The 17,058-nt window shown below is 62.4% G+C and overlaps 3 protein-coding genes across 13 annotated transcripts in view; 1 reads left to right on the top strand and 2 right to left on the bottom strand.

Annotated features, from left to right (window-relative positions):
- The window catches only part of ZBTB46 (zinc finger and BTB domain containing 46), a 69,756-nt gene extending 61,623 nt beyond the window's left edge, over positions 1-8,133 (top strand). For 4 of the 8 annotated variants that reach the window (XM_044748811.2, XM_044748813.2, XM_070486310.1 and 1 more), the window contains exons 4-6: positions 2,966-3,141; positions 3,756-3,851; positions 5,841-8,133. In XM_044748811.2, the coding sequence (XP_044604746.1) occupies positions 2,966-3,141; positions 3,756-3,851; positions 5,841-6,215 (647 nt within the window). In that variant the 3' untranslated portion in view covers positions 6,216-8,133. Of the gene's footprint in view, positions 1-2,965; positions 3,142-3,755; positions 3,852-4,199; positions 4,929-5,840 lie in introns of those variants that run through there. The other 4 variants (XM_070486313.1, XM_070486312.1, XM_044748814.2 and 1 more) reach the window with 4 other exon arrangements.
- A 1,511-nt stretch (positions 8,134-9,644) lies between these two features.
- On the bottom strand, positions 9,645-13,353 carry SLC2A4RG (SLC2A4 regulator). Its single transcript, XM_044748817.2, has 8 exons — positions 13,042-13,353; positions 12,622-12,761; positions 11,637-11,746; positions 10,963-11,147; positions 10,788-10,888; positions 10,505-10,709; positions 10,329-10,420; positions 9,645-10,241 (listed from the first exon to the last, which is right to left on the bottom strand). The coding sequence occupies exons 1-8, from the start codon at positions 13,336-13,338 to the stop codon at positions 10,130-10,132; spliced, it is 1,242 nt and encodes a 413-aa protein (XP_044604752.2). The 5' UTR covers positions 13,339-13,353; the 3' UTR covers positions 9,645-10,129.
- A 582-nt stretch (positions 13,354-13,935) lies between these two features.
- LIME1 (Lck interacting transmembrane adaptor 1) lies at positions 13,936-17,009 on the bottom strand. 4 transcript variants are annotated; one of them, XM_044748820.2, is made up of 7 exons: positions 16,460-17,009; positions 15,976-16,057; positions 15,441-15,559; positions 15,098-15,155; positions 14,940-15,027; positions 14,509-14,855; positions 13,936-14,411 (listed from the first exon to the last, which is right to left on the bottom strand). In XM_044748820.2, exons 2-7 carry the CDS (start codon positions 16,027-16,029, stop codon positions 14,175-14,177), a joined length of 903 nt encoding a protein of 300 aa, XP_044604755.1. In that variant the 5' UTR covers positions 16,030-16,057; positions 16,460-17,009; the 3' UTR covers positions 13,936-14,174. The 4 variants fall into 4 exon arrangements, with proteins under 4 accessions (XP_044604755.1, XP_014704574.2, XP_014704578.2 ...); XM_014849088.3 differs by having other exon boundaries at positions 16,660-17,009; XM_014849092.3 differs by lacking the exon at positions 15,976-16,057.
- Positions 17,010-17,058: the final 49 nt, after the last annotated feature.

The raw sequence follows: 17,058 nt of genomic DNA, 5'->3' as shown, positions 1-17,058 counted from the left end.
AATTCTGTAATTTAAAAAATTAGGGGCCAGCCCTGTGGCCGAGGGGTTAAGTTTGCGCGCTCTGCTTCATCGGCCCAGGGTTTCTCTGGTTCGGATCCTGGGCATGGACGTGGCACTGCTGGTCAGGCCAGCTTGAGGCAGCATCCCACATGCCACAACTAGAAGGACCCACAACTAAGAATATACAACTGTGCATTGGGGGGATTAGGGGAGAAAAAGCAGAAAAGAAAAAAAAAAGGAATATTGGCAACAGTTGTTAGCTCAGGTGCCAATCTTTCAAAAAAAAATTATATGTTTATGCACAGAAAAGAGACTCGAAAGACAGACGTTAAAGTGTCCACGGGCACCATGTGTGATGGGGCCGGGAGGCTTTCTCGTCTCCTGAGTGCCTTCCAGGTTCTCCACAGGGTTCTGGTTTTAGCCTCTTGACCAAGCTGTGCCTCCCTCCTGCCCCCAGCTCCCAGCCACACACACACAGACACACACACAGGCACACACACAGAGACACAGACACACAGACACACAGACACACACAGACACACACACAGAGACACACAGACACACACACACAGACACACACACACGGACACACACAGACACACACACACACGCAGGGTAGAAGCACCTAAAGCCTTTACTTCCTAGAATCCTTTAGAATTCTGAGAGACTTGGTGAGCTCTGTCCTCAGGCGTGGTGGGGAATCCCTTTTATGTGCCTAAAAGCTGTAAGGTGAGCAGGCAGCCGGGCTCTGGGGAGTGGCTGTGAGCTTGGTGAAGTCCACACAGCCCAGTCCTGGCCGTGATAGCCTCACCCTGGTGAAGTTGTCTGGCCAAGTGTGGACACAGGTCACCCCAGGAGGCGTGTCCCTGGTGTGGATTAACTGTCCAGGGGGTCGGGGAGACCCCAGAGTTGAGAGCCCCTGGTGCAGGAGTCTGGACGCAGCTTGTGGCGGATCTCGCAGATGGTCTCACTGGAAAATAAGAAATAATCTGGGTCGGGGGCCGGCCCCGTGGCCGAGTGGTTAAGTTCGCGCACTCCACTTCAGCGGCCCAGGGTTTTGCTGGTTCGGATCCTGGGTGCGGACGTGGCACCACTCATCAGACCATGTTGAGGCGGCGTCTCACATAGCACAACCAAAAGGTCCTACAGCTAAAAAATATATACAACTCTGTACTCGGGGGATTTGGAGGAGAAAAGGCAGGAAAAAGAAAAGATTGACAACAGTTGTTAGCTCGGGTGCCAATCTTAAAAAAAAAAAAAAAAGAATCTGGGTTGCTTGATTGTTTAGACACCTTTTAAGGGTTCTTGAGAGAAGATACATGGCTTATTTAGGACGCAACATGAAATGTTCCGCTCAGCGTTTTCCCTGAATTTAACCAGCATGTGTCAGGAACGGAGATGCGGGAGCGAGGACCAACTCCACAAGCACCCGGCACCTGGGCGTCCGGGCCTGTGAGCTCGGTGTTCCTGCTCTGCACCGTCCCACTGGCGCCACTTCCATGGCGATGTGGCCGTGGCTGGGGTCTGAGCCGCAGAACGGAGTCAGGGGCCCCTGGGGCAGGCTTCATGGGGATGGTGATGAGGGGTCCCTGCTGTTGTGTGACACGGCAGGTGGCCCATGGCTAGGGGGACAGAGCTCGACTAAACTGTCTGGTCCTTCTTCCAGCAGACTGGCCAGTTCCCTCCAGCGAGAGGGCCCAGGGCTTTCCTCTCCTCCCCACACCGTGTAACTCCGTGGCATTTGTTTTCTTACCTGCCTTCCTTGCAGGGCCTCCAGGGGCAGCTGTGACCGTGGCCAGGGCCTGCCACGCATGGCCATTTACTGTGTTCTGAGGGCATGGAGAGAGGCGGCTCTGGCCTGGCCAGGTGTGCCCCCTCCTGCTGGTGTTTGTTCTGGCAGCCTGCCTCTGACCAGGTCCAGTGTTTCTGACTACCGGGACCTGTGTCCTGTCTTCCAGGTGCTTGTGCCGATACACAGCCTGCAGAGTGCCCTCTGTACCCCTCCAGGTTGTGGGGTGGCGTGAGGGCCCGGCAGCTGCATCCAGACCCTGAAGGACAGTGTCTGTCACCTGGGCCCCTCACGCGGTAGGACTCAGCTGCCCCCAGCAATCCCGGTGAAGGCTAGGATGACTGACCCCAGGGCCTTTTGGGTTCTAGGTACTGGATGAGTGCCCTGCAGGCTCCAGACGGGGTGCCCGTGGTGTCTGTGAGTGCCCAGTGCAAAGGGTGCCCCTTGGGGTGAGCTGTCCCAGGGGCCAGTGGGGCCCTGCACAGTGAGGCTCACACCACGGGACCCAAACCCCCGACCGCCACCGAGAGACTACCTGGAATGTGGGACAAGACGCCTCCAAGGGTGTGGCCGAATCCTGATGTGCAGTGTGGCTGCAGCCATGAGGCCCAGCTGGCCACAGGGGTGACCACTCGGGGGCCCGTGGCATCGTCCTTGAACTGTGGAAGGGAGGGAACTTGGTGGACGAGCCACGCCTCACAGAGGCCGCTCCCCACTCTCGTGGTGCGTTTGGGGCTGAGCCGGCCTCGCACGCGCTGTGGCTCACGGTGTGGCAGGCTGTACCTCTGCCTGGGCATCCACGGGCCCGGCCGCTGGCCTGTGGGTGGTTGGCTGGGGCAGCTGAGTGCCACCGGCTCCTGGGCACTGTTGGTCTGTGGCTGTGGGCAGAGCTGCAGGCTCGGGTGCTCTCTGGTCTCACCTGTTTTCTACTTGTGTTTTTCTGTCGCGATTCTGTGTGTGGCCGTCACTGTGTTTTAGAGGCTGGTGTGTACACTGGGCTGTCTGAGGAAATGTACTCTCTTAAAAAGGGGAAGCGGTGGCCTCTGGCCTTGGCCCAGGCCTGTCCGGTCCTCTGACACCAAACCTCACAAGCAAAGCCCTTTGCTCTGGTTGCTGCTGGCTGCGGTGGGCGGCCTGCACAGGGCCTCGCGGTGACTCCTGTCCGCTCTCTTTCAGTCAACGAGTTCACGGTGATCAGGAAGAAGTTCAAGTGCCCCTACTGCAGCTTCTCGGCCATGCACCAGTGCATCCTCAAGCGGCACATGCGCTCGCACACCGGTGAGCGGCCCTACCCCTGCGAGATCTGCGGGAAGAAGTTCACGCGGCGCGAGCACATGAAGCGGCACACGCTGGTGAGCGCGGGAGGGGGCATGGGTCAGCGTGGGGTCAGAGCTGGGTCATCGCAGGGTCAGTGTGGGGTCCGTATCACAGGGACGGCACAGGGCTCAGCCGGGGTCAGCACAGGGCTCACTGGTGGGGGGGGGGAGTTGGCATGGGGTTAGTATGGGGCTAACACAGAGGTCAGCATGGGGTCCTCATGGGGTCTGCCAGGGCACGCTCTGCACTGGGCTGAGGTGTCCAGGCACGTGGGATGGGGGCGTGAGGTGTCCAGAATGCCCTGGAAGCCCTGAAGTGGAGTCCACTCTGTGGTGGGAAGACCCAGTGAGCAGGGGGAGCCGCCCCGACCCGTGTGTCCCTCCGCACAGGCTCCACCCCCTGGGTCTGGGTGCAGAAGGCAGGTGGGCCACATCACCCCCAGCCCCAGCTCTTGGGTTTCCCTCTGGGATCCCCTCTGCTCCAGCGTGGTCTTGGCAAGTACTTCCTCCTCTGCTGGGACCTCCCTCTCAGACCCCTGGTGCTACCATGAGGTCACTTCTCTGAGCTCCCGCCCTGCAGTCGCAGGGACCCCAGCCCTGCTCCCCACTGACCCTTGTTAGGTGTCTGATGGCCTGTCTCTCGCTCACAGTCATCAGGTGGCAGGAGAGATGGATGGACTTGCTTGGCCACCATGGGAAAGGTCATCCTTGAAACAGGGATACAGATTCGCCAAAAGAAAAACAGGGTGAGGGTCCCCCTTGGGTGGCTGAGATAAACCAGGAAGGCTGGGCAGCTCGGAGTCAAGGGGCTGGACTGTGGCCACACGTGGTGACAGAGCCCCTCTTGGACACACACTTGAGGTGGGATGCAGGGCCAAAGGGGGCCGGCTTGGTCTTGCAGTGGTTTAAGCAGGAGGCAGTGGAGGCCGCTCTGGGCTTGTAGCTGCCCGGCACCCTCAGCATGTGCTGTGGGGGCAGGGGACAGGACTTTGGGTGGTTTTATGAGTTTGGGAATCTCAGGAGTGTTGGGAGTTGTCTGCGGGGTGTGCAGGCTTGGCCAGACCCCTGCAGCATGCTGACCTGCTGACCTTCAGGAGCAGACCCACCAGGAGGTGTGGGAAGGTGAGACCAGCCAGGCCTGTCTGGAGCAGCCCTGTCGTGGTGGCAAGGATGGCCTGGGCATGCCCGGGCACAACGGTGAAAGTCTGGGAGGGGCCAAGGCGAGACCCTCAGGCTTGGCCCCTGTCAGGGTGAGCCCCAAACGCCTGTCCATGCGGTGAGCAGAGCCCTCTGCCTGTCCCCCACCCGCACGTGAGGGGCCCTGGCTCGCCTTGGGGTGCCGTCCAGGTTCGGCTCTTGTTGGATCCTCCAGTCTGTTCTCTATATTGGGTAATCGTAGCTGGTCATTTGTTTTGCTTTTCCAGCCCAGTTGGGACCCTTATTTGGGGAGTTCCCTTGGGGTCAGGTCGAAAACCTGGAGGAAGAGACAGCCCTTGGAGTCGGGGCCTAGCCCAGCTGAACAAGAGATGCCCATGTCCCCCTGGCTGGCCCCATGGGCCCCAGCCTTTGAGTGTCCCCAGTAGCCACAGGAGGCAGGCCGTGGCCTTCCCGTTTCTCTTCATGTCTCCCATGCAGGGGGTCAAGCAGAGGAGGCAAGGGGAGCCCTGGGTGTGGAGAGGCAGGTCTGCGGAGCTGGGAGCACCAGCTCGACCACACGGTGACTTGAGAATGGCTTTTTCTCTAGTTGTCCATCAGCATCCCCTTAATCCAAGTACGAAACCGTAGAGACTTATTTTACCAAATGACTGACAGAAATGTGGAGGGTATGTACGCCTGTGCCCCTTGTTTCTCTTCCAGGAGAATTGTATCTTGTTTGTTACACAAGTGCTGGAAAGTTGTTGCAACAGCAATGTGGGTAGCCGCATCTTTCTTTAGCAGAACTGTTCACTTTGGATGGGGCAGGATTTTTATCCTGGATTCATGGTTGGGCTTCAGGAAGGGTCATAAATCCCTGAAGATGTTGTGACTACGTGGGAGGGCTTGCCTTTTTCTGAGGAGGGGATCGTACTTTCCCCTTTAATTTCTTGGGGGTCACTGAGCCCCAGTGCAGCAGGCAGCACCGAGGCATCACCTTGTTCCTGCCAGTGGCGGCAGAGCTGTCAGGGCTGGGTCTGGACTGTGGGTCTCTGGGCCTTGGTTGCCATGGCACCCGCATCCTTCCTCTCTCTGCCTTCCATTTGCCTGTTTGGATGTATTCCCAGCCGTCTGGTCCTGACCAGAGGCTCCTGCGACTCCTGAGTCGCTGGCGGATGTCCTGGTGGCCCCTGGCTCCCTTGCCTGGGAGCCCCAGGCCTCAGGGGCCTCAGCAGCAGCCCCACTGCCCAGCCTCGCTCTGCCTGCTCACCCAGCGCACTGTCACTGTCCCTGCTGCTTGGCCTGGAGTTTTTGTTCTTTTGTGTGTGTGTGGGGTGGGGAGGGGTCAAGGAAACCCTGGGTTTAAAATATAGCAAACAAAAAAGACCCAGCAAGGGTCCCGGGGACCGAGTCATTTGAGTTCCATTTCTAGAGTCAGAACCTGTGGGGCAGCACCTGGCAACAAATGGCTGAGCAATGGGTCTTCATGGTGCAGGGTTTTCAGAGGGATGCGGCTGGGAGGACGCAAGTTCATCCGGGTCTGTGGGACCCGTCCCGCACTGACCGCCCCTCCCCCTGCACTGACTGTCCGTCCCCTGCAGGTCCACAGCAAGGACAAGAAGTACGTTTGCAAGCTGTGCAGTCGTGTGTTCATGTCGGCCGCCAGCGTGGGCATCAAGCACGGGTCCCGCCGCCACGGCGTGTGTGCCGACTGCGCGGGCCGTGGTGTGGCTGGAGCCCTGGACGGTGGTGGCGCCGAGGGCTCCCCCGAGCTGTTCACAGGTGACGGGCCCTACCTGGAGGACACCGAGGACCCGCGTGGGGAGGCCGAGGAGGAGCTGGGTGAGGACGAGGACGACGTGGGCCTGGCCCCCGAGGACGCGCTGCTGGGGGATGACAAGGATGACGAGGACTCGCCACGGGGACCCCGCAGCCCGTCTGGGGGTCCCGACAAGGACTTTGCCTGGATCTCCTAGGCCCCCCACTGTGTGTGCATCCTCAGGGGTCCTCACTCGCCTGACAGGGCCATGCTGACCCCCCACAGCCCCTCCTCTGGGTCCCTTCTATTTTGCTCCGGCCCCCAGACTCACACAGAAGCCAGCCCTGTGGGCCCAGAGGCAGGTGCAACCCCAGCTCCCGGGGGGGCCCTGGGACCCAACATGAAGTGGGCGTGCAGGGTGCGTTTGAGCACAGGGAGGGCGTGTGCTCCCACCGTCCCAGGGACAGATAGGGGTCCCTGGCAGGTGCATGTGGGTGGTGTATCAGAGGAGCCCGTGTGGCCCGCCTGGCCTCTGGACGCAGGGAGGCCCAGTGGCCAGTTCAGGGCCAGCGCTGGTTGGGGTCACGAGTGCGGCCCCCGAGCGCAGCCTCCGAGGCCACAGGTCCAAGAGACGTTGAGGAGAGTTTGCTATACCCGAGCCCTGGCGTCCAGTGCTCGAGTCCACCCTCCTCCCTCCCTTCTGCCCTCCCCTCCATCCCCCCTTCTCAGCAGCCTGGTCACTGCCTGTGGCCACTGCTGCTTCCTGCCCTCGTGGCTCTGCCCCGTTGTGCAGCCTGCAGAATTCAGGCCTGTGTACAGAAAGCCACGGCCCACCTGCCTCGGGACTTTGGTGCTCTACACAAAACAGCTGCAGAGGCCCCTGCTGCAGCCGAGCGCTCCCAGGTGCTATCTTCGGGGGGAGGCGGCAGCGTGGGGACTGAAGCACCCGCTCCTCCCAGGCAGGGCTCCGTGCTCCCACTGCAGGCCACTTGGGGTCCCTTTGGGGGGCCTCGGCTCTTTGTTCTGTGTGCACTTCCTTGGAGAGCCAGGGGCTGGCCTTGTCCCCTCGGCTCTGCCGTCCCGTCGCACCCAGGCCGCTCCTGCTGACCTCCTGGGTGCGCTTGCCTTTGTCGCTGCTAACACTGGAGGTGGTATTCAACTGCCGCGTGCTGCTCACTCCCTGGCGGGTAACCAAACTTCTTGAGTAGAGACTTTGAGGTAGTTACATAGTTACTTTGTTTGGCATTATTTTTCTCACTTGAGGAAACAGAGTCGTCATTCTTTCGGCTTGTTGTCACGTCCCCCTGCTGTCTTTTTGGACGAGCCCACGACCCACTCGCCCTCTTTTTTCTGCCAGTGGGCCAGCATCACCCTGTGAGGATGCCCCTCACTGCTGTCCGCCTCCTTGTTAAGGCCATCCCTGACGACACTCCTTACTAAGACATTCCGTCTCCTTCTCCCACCCTGCCCACTCGGCGCGAGGACCCCCTCAGGATGCTGAGCTGGGGCCTCACTGGAGAGACAGCCTTTCATTTTCTCTTTTTCCACAGACTGTGAGCCAAATGGCTTTTACCAAGTTTTTCATTGTGTCACATCTACTCTCTCTGGGTGGAAAAAGGGAAATCCCACAAAACAAACCCTAACTTAGGTTCCGCTGGTGGCCTGGCGCACATGCCCCCAGTAGCACGCGGGGCGCCAGCCTCCCTGGCTGCCTGTGTGCACGCACGGCCGGTGCTGTCCTTGAAGCCTGCGCCTGGGGAGAAGCCACAGCTTTGTTTTTATTACGATCAGCCGCTGTTTCTCTTGGTGAGAAGGCGGTGCTCTTGACAGAGCTGTCGTCTGGCTTGCCCGCACCCACATCTCTCAGCCGGGGAGGCTGTGAGCACCTCAGCACTGGTGGCTTCAGAGAAAAGCCCAAGATCCTCCCCAACTCTCTCGGGGGCAGGGCGGACTGCAGGCTGCTTCTGCTGAGGCCAGTGCAGGGCGGAGGATCGGAAGGGGGCTCGGGGACATACTTCCCTTTCTGCCTTCCCCAGGGGGCCCGCCTGGCAGGGCTCAGAACTGTGTCCCCTCCCACTTTCTAAGCCCTTTTGTAAACAGACTGACTTTCTTATAAAATGCATTTGGAAACCAGACCTTTGTTACCAACAAGTGTCTCTGGATTTTTTACCGGTCCCACCTCTCAGGCTGCCCTGCCCACGTCCCGGCCACCTCTTCCTCCGCACTCAGGACATCCTGCTCTTTGTGACCAACGCGCTCCCGCTCTGCACTGCCCTCACTGGCCTTTTTAGGGGTTCGCTGTCAGTGCCACAGGGCGTTTTCCTCCTTAAAACCAATACTGTACTGAAAACCAAGGGTCCCGTGTCCTGTCCCACAGGTTCCCCAGGCGTCTGCTGTGTGGCAGGTTCATTATTCTCGTGTGCGGTTTCTGATCGGAGAGTGTTGGATTTCAGAGATGGAGATGAACACATCACCTCTCGGGAGGCGTGGAGGAAAAAGACGCGTAATGAGGCTTTTTTTTATGTGACTGATTTTTTTTTAATCAATGTTGAAACTAATAAATATTTTTTTACGAAGAGGAAAAACTGTGTAGATTACATTTCACATTTTGTACTTTTCCGTTTATGTCTGCCTGTATTTTGGTGTTGGCAACGCCACAAATGGAACAGTCACTTGGGTGGTGAGTTCTTGGGGTGGGGGTGGGGCAAGGAAACCATGACTTTCGTGTCAAGCTCTGGATCCTGACCAGGTTGTATGTTTGACTCTGGGTCTGGGGAGCAGTCACAACACTGCCAGGACTCAAGAGGGACCTTTATTTACTCAAGAGACACAGCTACTGCTTCCAACTTTGCACATCTTGCTTTTTAAAAAAGAAAACTCTGAGAAAAATGCAAAAACTGGAACTTTTTGCAATATTATGAAAGATAATCTTATTTTTGCTCATTCTGTGACATGTGCACCTCTTAAGAAAGCCATACTGAATGGTGGTTGTTTTAATTTTTTAGATCCTCTGTTGTGTTTTGTATGCAGCCCTTTTAGAACTCTGTGTAGTGAGGGTGCTGTATGTGCTTTTCTTAAATATTTATTTTTTCAACATGCTTTCAACCTGTCAACAAAAACAAAACAGACAAAAAAGGGGCAGTGTTTGAAGATTGTTGCTTTTTTCTGGGGATAAGCTATATTATATCGACTTTATATTAATTGTTATAAACCTGTGTTTGTACTGGAGATGTGTTTAATATTTGGGGGAGAAGGTTTTCGTATTGGTTGGTGGGAAATCACAGCTCTGCTGTCTGCTTCTCTGTAGCCATAGGACAGGTCATCAGTACTTTCTCTAGTGGTCTTGCGGTTTCTCATCGGCCTGGGCACGCTCTGGGCCTGCCTGTGGGTTTCCTTTCTGTGATGGGGTTAGCTTAGACATTCTTGCAAAGTGATCACTTTCAATAAATTCGGAAATTGCTGCTCAAGCAGACGCCTTGTGTGTTTCAGTGTCCCCTCCTCTGGCCTCACCCTGAGTAGAGGTGGCCAGAGAGTGACCCCCAGCCCTTTGTGGCCTGATGCCGGCCTCCCTGGCCCACCTGCCCACCACCCTACCTGTGGCAGGCCCCTACTTCCATGCCCTTCCCCCCCAGGAGGCAGACCCAGCTTCTGGAAAAAACTCAAATCTTTAATTTTTCTCCTCGCCTGGTGGAGCCCAGACGCGAGACACCTGAGCTTTGAAAACGCGGCACAAACGTCGAGCCATCAGGTTAAGTGCGGGCAGGGGAGGCCTTCCCTGATACCCCTCAAAGTGCATCAAGGACCGGCCCCCGTGTGGCCCAGAAGCCAGGTCCTTCAGCACCCTGACAAGTCCACCAGCTGAGAGGCAGGGAGGGTGGGCCCCCTCCCAAGGGTCCTGGGGCCAAGGGGGCAGCCGTGGGGTTTGGCTTTAGTGCAAAAGGCTGGTTTCTTCAGAGGCACTTTGAGTGATGGGACCCCCTCCACCTCTGGGGGTCCAGGGTCACCGGCTACCCCCTACATTAAAAAGTAGACTCTGCGGCTAGGAGAGGCCCCTGGCTGGGGGGTGGGTAGCTTATTTTCCCCTTTAAAAAGCCCTGCCGGGTGGCGGGCAGTGGCACCAGGGTGGTGGGCTCAGTCCAGGAAGCGCTGGCACGCCTTCTTCCAGCGGCAGGCCGTGCACCACAGGTCCCGGTGATCCATGCCGTACACTTTCCGGCACTTCTTGGCATCACCTCGGGGCTTCCTTGGGGGACACATGGGGGTCATGGGACGCTGTCAGGCCAGGACCCTCCCTGCCTGGCGCCTGCCCCAGTCCTCCACACACACGCACCTCGGGTTGGCACCGAGCTTGGTGGGCAGGGCGGGCACGCAGGCCCTGACTGTGGTGGGTGGTGGCTCCAGGCGGACGGGTGCCAGGCAGCCCTGAAAGGAGACACAGCTGTGGCCTCACTTCCTTCTGGGGCGCCCTGAGCACCGACCCCAGCTGCTGCCTGTGGCTTCCCCCACCTGGTAGGCGTGGTCACGGTGCCACACGTGGGGGCGGGCCAGGGGCTCTGGCAGCTCTAGGGTAGGGAAGGCAGGTGGTGCGGAGGCTATGGGGGATGCTGGGCTCAGGCTGGCCAGCCCACGGGTCAGTGTGTCCACACCAGCGTCCAGCTCCGTGTAGTAAAAGTCCTCCTCGCCATCGCTCTGCTCCGCCTCTGCCTGCCGCCTGCTGGGGACATGGCGGGGGGGAGCTGAAGCGGTGGCCCGCCTGGCCCGCCCCCCCAACCTGCCAGCCCCACCGCACCCCAGGTGCACCAGGCGGATGTGTCTCTGCATCCCGGAGGCCGTGCTCAGCACCTTCCCACAGCGCTTCCACAGACACTGGAACAGCACCTGCGCCGAGCTCTGGGCGACAAGGGCCAGTGGTCAGGCTAGGCCACCCATGTGCATCCCATCCTGAGGGCTGCCCCCAGGCTCACCTTCCTCTTCCTCGGGGCAGGCTCCCCAAACAGGAAGTGGGCTGCCTCGAGGGGCAGCGGGGGCGATGGGGTGGACGGAGAGGACTGGTCGCTGGCCAGATCCCAGCCCCAGTCCCCACTGCTGCTGCTGCTGCAGCTGCCTGGCGGCCGCACCAGGGCCTCCTTCCAGGGCTCCACGCCAGCCTCTGTGGGGACACACCAGCGCTGGGGTCAGGACTGCAGCTCAGGCTCAGGCTGCTCTGCAGGAACTGCCAGCTGCAAGTCCCTTAACGCTGAGACTCCACCTGTCTCTCTGTTCACAGGTGAGCTCGGTGGGCAGAGCCTCCTGGAGAAGGCAAGTGACCAGGAGGAGCCGGCCCCAGCAGCAGGGGACTAGCCTCCCCAATACAGGGAAAGATAATCAGAGAAGTTCTCTGTGGAGAGATGCCTGCGAGATGGAGACGTGTGGACAGATCACAGGGCCCACAGGTCTGGGGCACTGTGGCTTGGCCTCTGGGAGCGGCACTGGGGTCCAGATGTCTGTTTTAGGCCTCAAGAGGTGTGTTTAGAAGGTGGTGTTCCAGGTGAGGGGGCTCTGCTTGCCCCACAGGGGCTCACCCACTGTAGGGTTCTGGAGAGACAGTGGTCCTGGGCCCTGCCCCAACCCCTACCCCATGCCAGGCTCTAAGTCTCACCTGTGCTGAAGGCTGCAGCTGGGGCCCCCAGCAGGAGGGGGCTGGTGGACAGGCTTGTGAGGGCTGCCGCAGCCATGACCTCGTCCAGCCTGGCTTTTCCTGGGGGGGTTCTGGAGGAGATGGGGGCGGGGCACGGGTGGGGCCCAGCAAGTACTCCAGGCCCCTCCCCTGACCCAGCATACACACACACACACGTGCAGGCCTGGGCACGTGTGTGTGTACCAGGCTCCCTCACTCCAGGAGCTGGGCGGGAGGCCCAGCTCCACCCCCAGCTCAGATTGCAGAGCCCCAAATCTCCAGGAACCACCAGGAACAGGGCCTGGGTTGGGGCCTACCCGAAGCCTGACTTCTCTGCTGCCTGGGCTTTGTTCCTCAGTGGCTCCTTCAGACCCTGGTGCTGGACAGGGGTCTGAGGCCCCACTGATGGGGCCAGGCCAGGCCCGGCCCCCCCTCCCCATCACACATTAACCAGGGTTGCACAACAGCAGCTGTGGGCCTACCGCCAGGCTGGGAGGGCGGGAGCAGCCAGCAGCTAGCAGCAGCCAGGGGAGACGGGCTTGAAGCACACTCGGGTCCTGGGGCCCCAGGCGGCCAGGCCAGAGCCCGCCCCCGCCTGCGCAGCTAGCCCGGTATCCGGCACCCAGGCAGGTTTCACGGCCAGGCTGGGGAGATGGCGGTCAGAAGTCCAAGGATTCCTGGACAGTCGACCCCCTAGCCGGCCGCGCAGCCTCTTCTGCACAGAAACTGACAACAGCTCCCTCCCAGATCTGCTCTCTGGCCCCAGGATTTGTGGGAAACAAGGATATTAACATATTGACCATTTCTCCTCAACTTCTGGGCTGGAGAGCTGGAAGGAGCAGAAACCCAGTTGGGACCCTGACCCGCCCCTCACCGAGGCCCGCCGTGGGGGGATCGGGAGGCACGTGCCCGCGCCGCCCCCACCCCCGCATACACCGGCGCACGTGTGCGCACTGCACCGGCTCACCTCTGCGCTGGCACCGGGATGTGCGCCGACGGCGTCGGAGGCCCCGCCGCCCCCGCCCACGTCCCCGAGGCCCCTAGGTCCGCGGCCCGCGGCTCCGGCGCGAACTCCAAGCCTGCAAAGCCGCCGCCCCCGGGAAGGCCCTGTGGACCGGGCCAGCTCAGCGGGGGCGGCGGTCCGGAACCCCCTACCCCCGCCCAGGATCCTCTCGGTACGCCCCGCCCGCTGCGGCCAGCGCGGCCCCGGCCCCGCCCCCGGCCCCGCGCGGCGGGAAGCGCTCCCGGAGCCCGGCTTGGGCCCCCGGGCCCCACGGACACGCGCGGACCGGCGCGACTCCCCCCTGCCCCGCCCCGCCCCCGGAGTCCGAGCAGCCCCGACGCCATATTCGCGGCTGCAGCTCGGTCGGCCCCCCGCGCCCGGTACCTGCGGCGGCGCGGACACCGGCACGGGGGCGGCCGCGGGGTCCCGGCCTGCGGCGCGGGGCGGGGGGCGCCCGCAGCCTGGACCGGGCGCCGGCGGGCGCTCGGCCTCCATGGCCGGCTGGCCGGGCGCCAGGCTGCAGCGGCGAGGGCGGACGCTCGGACGCGGCCCCGGGCCGGGCCGGGCCGGGCTGGCCGGGCCGCGACCCCCGCCCTGGATCGGCCGCCGCCCGCGCCGCGCGGCCCGCAGGCTGCCGGCCGGCCCCGCCCCTCCGCGCGCCCCGCCCCGGCGCGCGCCCATTGGCCCGCGCGCGGTATCAACATTCCGAGGGGGCCCGGCCGGCCGCGCCCCGATTGGCCTGCGCCCCGCGGCACCGCCCCTCCGGCCCCGCCCCGGGCGGCTGCTCCCGCGCGGCCGAGGAAGGGGCCCGGCCCGGCCCCCCCGCCCGGCCGAGCCCGGTACCCGCGCGCCCCCGCGCCCCGGCCGCCCGGCGGCCGCGTCCTCGCGGCGTGGCGGCCCGGGAAGGGGCCGCGTCCGCCTGGCGGGCTGCCCGGGAGCAGGTTATTCTTTAACGCACGACTGCCCACTCCCCCGCCTTACGTAACTGCGGGGCTGGCGGCGGAGCCCTCCCTTGGCCTTCAGGCCCCAAGTCCCACCCTGGGGCGGCACTGCCCCGCAGGACCGACGGCCAGGGAACCGCCTCCCGCGCTCGCCGCCCTCCCGACAGCCTTCTGAGCCTGACCGGCCGGCACGGCCTCGGTTGGCAGGGCCCCGGCCCCCCGGCCGGAGGAAGCTTGTCCCGAGGCCAGGGAGATGCCTTTCCTCCTTCCAGACAGCACCCCCCCTTCCCCCCAACCCCGCCAGGCTTTCGGAGAAGAGGAGGCTGTGAGGCACGGCTGCGTTCCTCCTCCGCGCAGGGGATTTATTGAGACGCTGGCCCGGAGAGGCCACGCAGCCAAGGCCCCGGGGCCCTCAGGCTGGCAGCCCTGGGATCTGGAACTTGTGCTGTGGGCTGTGGGGCGAGTGGAGGAAGGAACATTTGCGCTTGGTGCTCGGGGCAGGGAGCAATTGGAGAGCCCTCCACGGGCTGGGGCAGGCAGCCAGGGGCCTGTGTGCCCTGCACGTGTCCACTCGTGCTAATAGCCAGAGCTGGGCGGCTTCAGGCGCTCAGGGGCCCCCATCTCCTGGATGCTTTCATACACGTTTTCCAGAAGGCTGTTGTCCACGCCTCGGCCCCTCAGTGGGAGGGCCTCATAGGCCCGGTCACTCCCCAGAACCAGAATCGCACCCCTGCCCTTGGGGTCCGGCTGGTCTATGACAGGTCCTGGGCTCCTCCTTTTAGGCTTGTTAACCTTGGAGTACAGGATGTCCACCTGGAAATAGGAAGCCGACCCAGAGAGGGGTCAGCACCATCCACTCTGCCAAGGATCTGCCCAGTCCCACCCCCCTCCCTGGCCCCCTCCATTTTACCTCAGCCTCTGGGATCACCTGGGCCTTCCTCTGCTCCAGGGCTTGGGGGCCTGGACCTGTTCCCTGGAGCTTCTGGATGCAACCATACTCAGCCACCATGGGTCTGACCTCAGGCCCAGGCCTGGCACAGCTGCTGGTCAGTCGTGCCCCTGCCCACACCACAGGGTTGGCTGCCAGGCTAGCCCTGGGAATCGAAGCCAGCCCCACGTTGGAATAGGTGGCCTCGGGGCTGATGGAGGGTGCTTGGGGCAGCTCCCGGTGTGAGAAGGCTGCTGGAGGCCTGATGGTGCCTCTGGACTCCTCCAGCCATTGTGGGCGCAGGAAATCCATGCTGGCAGGCCGCAGGGCTGGGGGTGGGGTCAGGGGATAGGTCAAGGTGCCGTGCAGTAAGCCCCTCCCGCCACCGGGCTGCCCCTTCTCACTCAGCTCACCTCTGCTGCCACGAGGGCCCCCGTGCAGCTCATGCAGTCTGGTGTCCGACTTGCTGAGGGAGCAGAGGTGGGGTCGTCTCAGCAGTGACTGGGGGCAAGGAAGGCTGGTCGGTCCCTTGCTGGCCCCTCCCTGGCCCCGGGGACAGCCTGGCACTCACCACTTCAGCCCGCATCACACTGCCCTGCAGGCGGGCCTGCTGCCTCTGTGTCTGCTTCCTGGGGGCAGGAGGGGCGTCAGGCCAAGGAGCAGACGTGGGGGTGGGGGGGTGTCAGGCCAAGGAGCAGATGTGGGGGTGGGGGGGGTGTCAGGCCAAGGAGCAGACGTGGGGGTGGGGGGGTGTCAGGCCAAGGAGCAGACAGGGGAAGGGGTGTCAGCCTCTGGTCCAAGCCCAGGAGGGAGGCGGGGCAGAGAGCTGGATGGGACCTGCCTAAAGTCCCACCCGCTCTGGTCCCAGAGCTGAGCCAGGCCCCACGGGAAACCTAGGCCAGGGGTGGACATACCTGCGGCAGGCTGCGCACAGCGCCCACAGCAAGAGGAGCAGGGCAAGGCACCCCAGGACCCAGAGGGCAGGAGGGGCTGCGGGCACCTGTGGCCCCATCCTGTGAAGCTGAGGGCTGGCCTGGGGGCAGAAGACAGGGGTGCTGGGGCAGACTGAGGGACTGGAGCCCACCTGGCAGCCCCACTGCTGTACCTCATGCTGCCGGGCGGTCTCCTCCCCTTGGGCACACTGACTCAGCACACAGGAAACCCCAAGGCTCCACAGCCCCTCCCCCTACAGACACCACAAGGACACAGCCTCAGCGCCCACCCTCTGGGTGGGGGCTCCTGGTGGTGTGAGGAGGTGTGCTTTGCCTGGCCCTACGAGTACCCAGGTCAGCAAGGATGACCCAGGTGACGGCTGAGCATGGCCAGTGAGGAGGGGCAGGGCAGCTGTGACCAGGCCCAGGCCCTGCTGTGATCGCTACAGCCCAAACCTGAGACCTGGGGAAGCCCCTAAGGTCACACCCCTGGGCCTGCGAGCCACAGGCCGCTCACCTGTGGCCCTGCCCTGCCCAGGCATGGGCCTTGTCTCGGGTGATGCCCATCCATCCTCTACAGAGCTTGGCCCCTTGGGGAGCTGGAAAGGGGGAGCAGGCAGAAGGGGCTGTTTTGGGCACTGACCGCCCCCACCCCACCTCTCCCTGGCTCCCTACCCCGCGCCTCCAACGGTCCCTGCCCCTGGACCTGTCTGCTTCCTGAGGCCTCAGCAGAACTGCTGGGGTGGGAGTCTACTGCACAATCAGCACAGCCTTTAGTCCAGCAGCAGAAACGGCGGGTGGGGTCTCTGGAGGTGGGGCCCGTCCACCCAGGCCCAGGGAGTGGGCTTCCTTCACAGAGGGCCCAGGCTGGCTAACCTGGTCCCAGCCCAAGTCCCAGTGTACTGACCTGATAGGGCCTAGTCCTCCCAGAGCCCAGCCCTCAGCTGCCCTCAGGAGGGGCCTGGGGACCTGGTCAGGCTGGAAGCCGGAGCAGGACTTACCCAGGCCAAAGGCGTGGTGGCACCTCCTCAGCCCCTGGGGTCGGCCAGGCAGCTCGGGTACCTTGAACGGCACCTTCATGCAGCCCTCAGCAAGCTCCCCCCTCACTTCCTGCCCATGCAGCTTGCTGCATCTCCCCACGCAGCAGCTCACCCCCTGCTGCAGCTGCTCCCAGGAGAGCCACTGCCTCGGCCTCACCCACCTGCTGTGGCCCCCGCCTGGGGTCTAGACGTTACTGGTGGGTGTGAGCTGCGAGCTGGCACTGTTCCGAGACTAACTCACGTCATCTCCACCCACGGTGAGGGGGGCTCGAGCTGGTGAGGAGACAGGCCCAGCACACATGGGAACTGGGCGGTCTCATGGCCGCCGAGTGTTGGGGCTAAACCCAGGCTCACAGGCTCCCAACCCACGCCACCCAGGTCCTCCTGCCTCCTTAACAGCACTCCCCAAGGCCTGCTGCGGTTCACAGTCTCCTCCCACCACTGCAGCACCGCGCTCCACCCATTTCTGGGTGTCAGGCAACATGTGGGGCACCTTGGGCTCTGACCGCCTCATCTGGGAGAACAGGGAGAATGCCAGTCCTCCTGGGCCTTCTGCCTCT

The sequence above is a fragment of the Equus asinus genome, chromosome 15 (assembly GCF_041296235.1).
Source record: "Equus asinus isolate D_3611 breed Donkey chromosome 15, EquAss-T2T_v2, whole genome shotgun sequence".
Taxonomy (NCBI): Eukaryota; Metazoa; Chordata; class Mammalia; order Perissodactyla; family Equidae; genus Equus; species Equus asinus.
The sequence above is the reverse complement of the archived record's forward strand: the minus strand, read 5'-3'. Positions and strand labels throughout refer to the sequence as shown.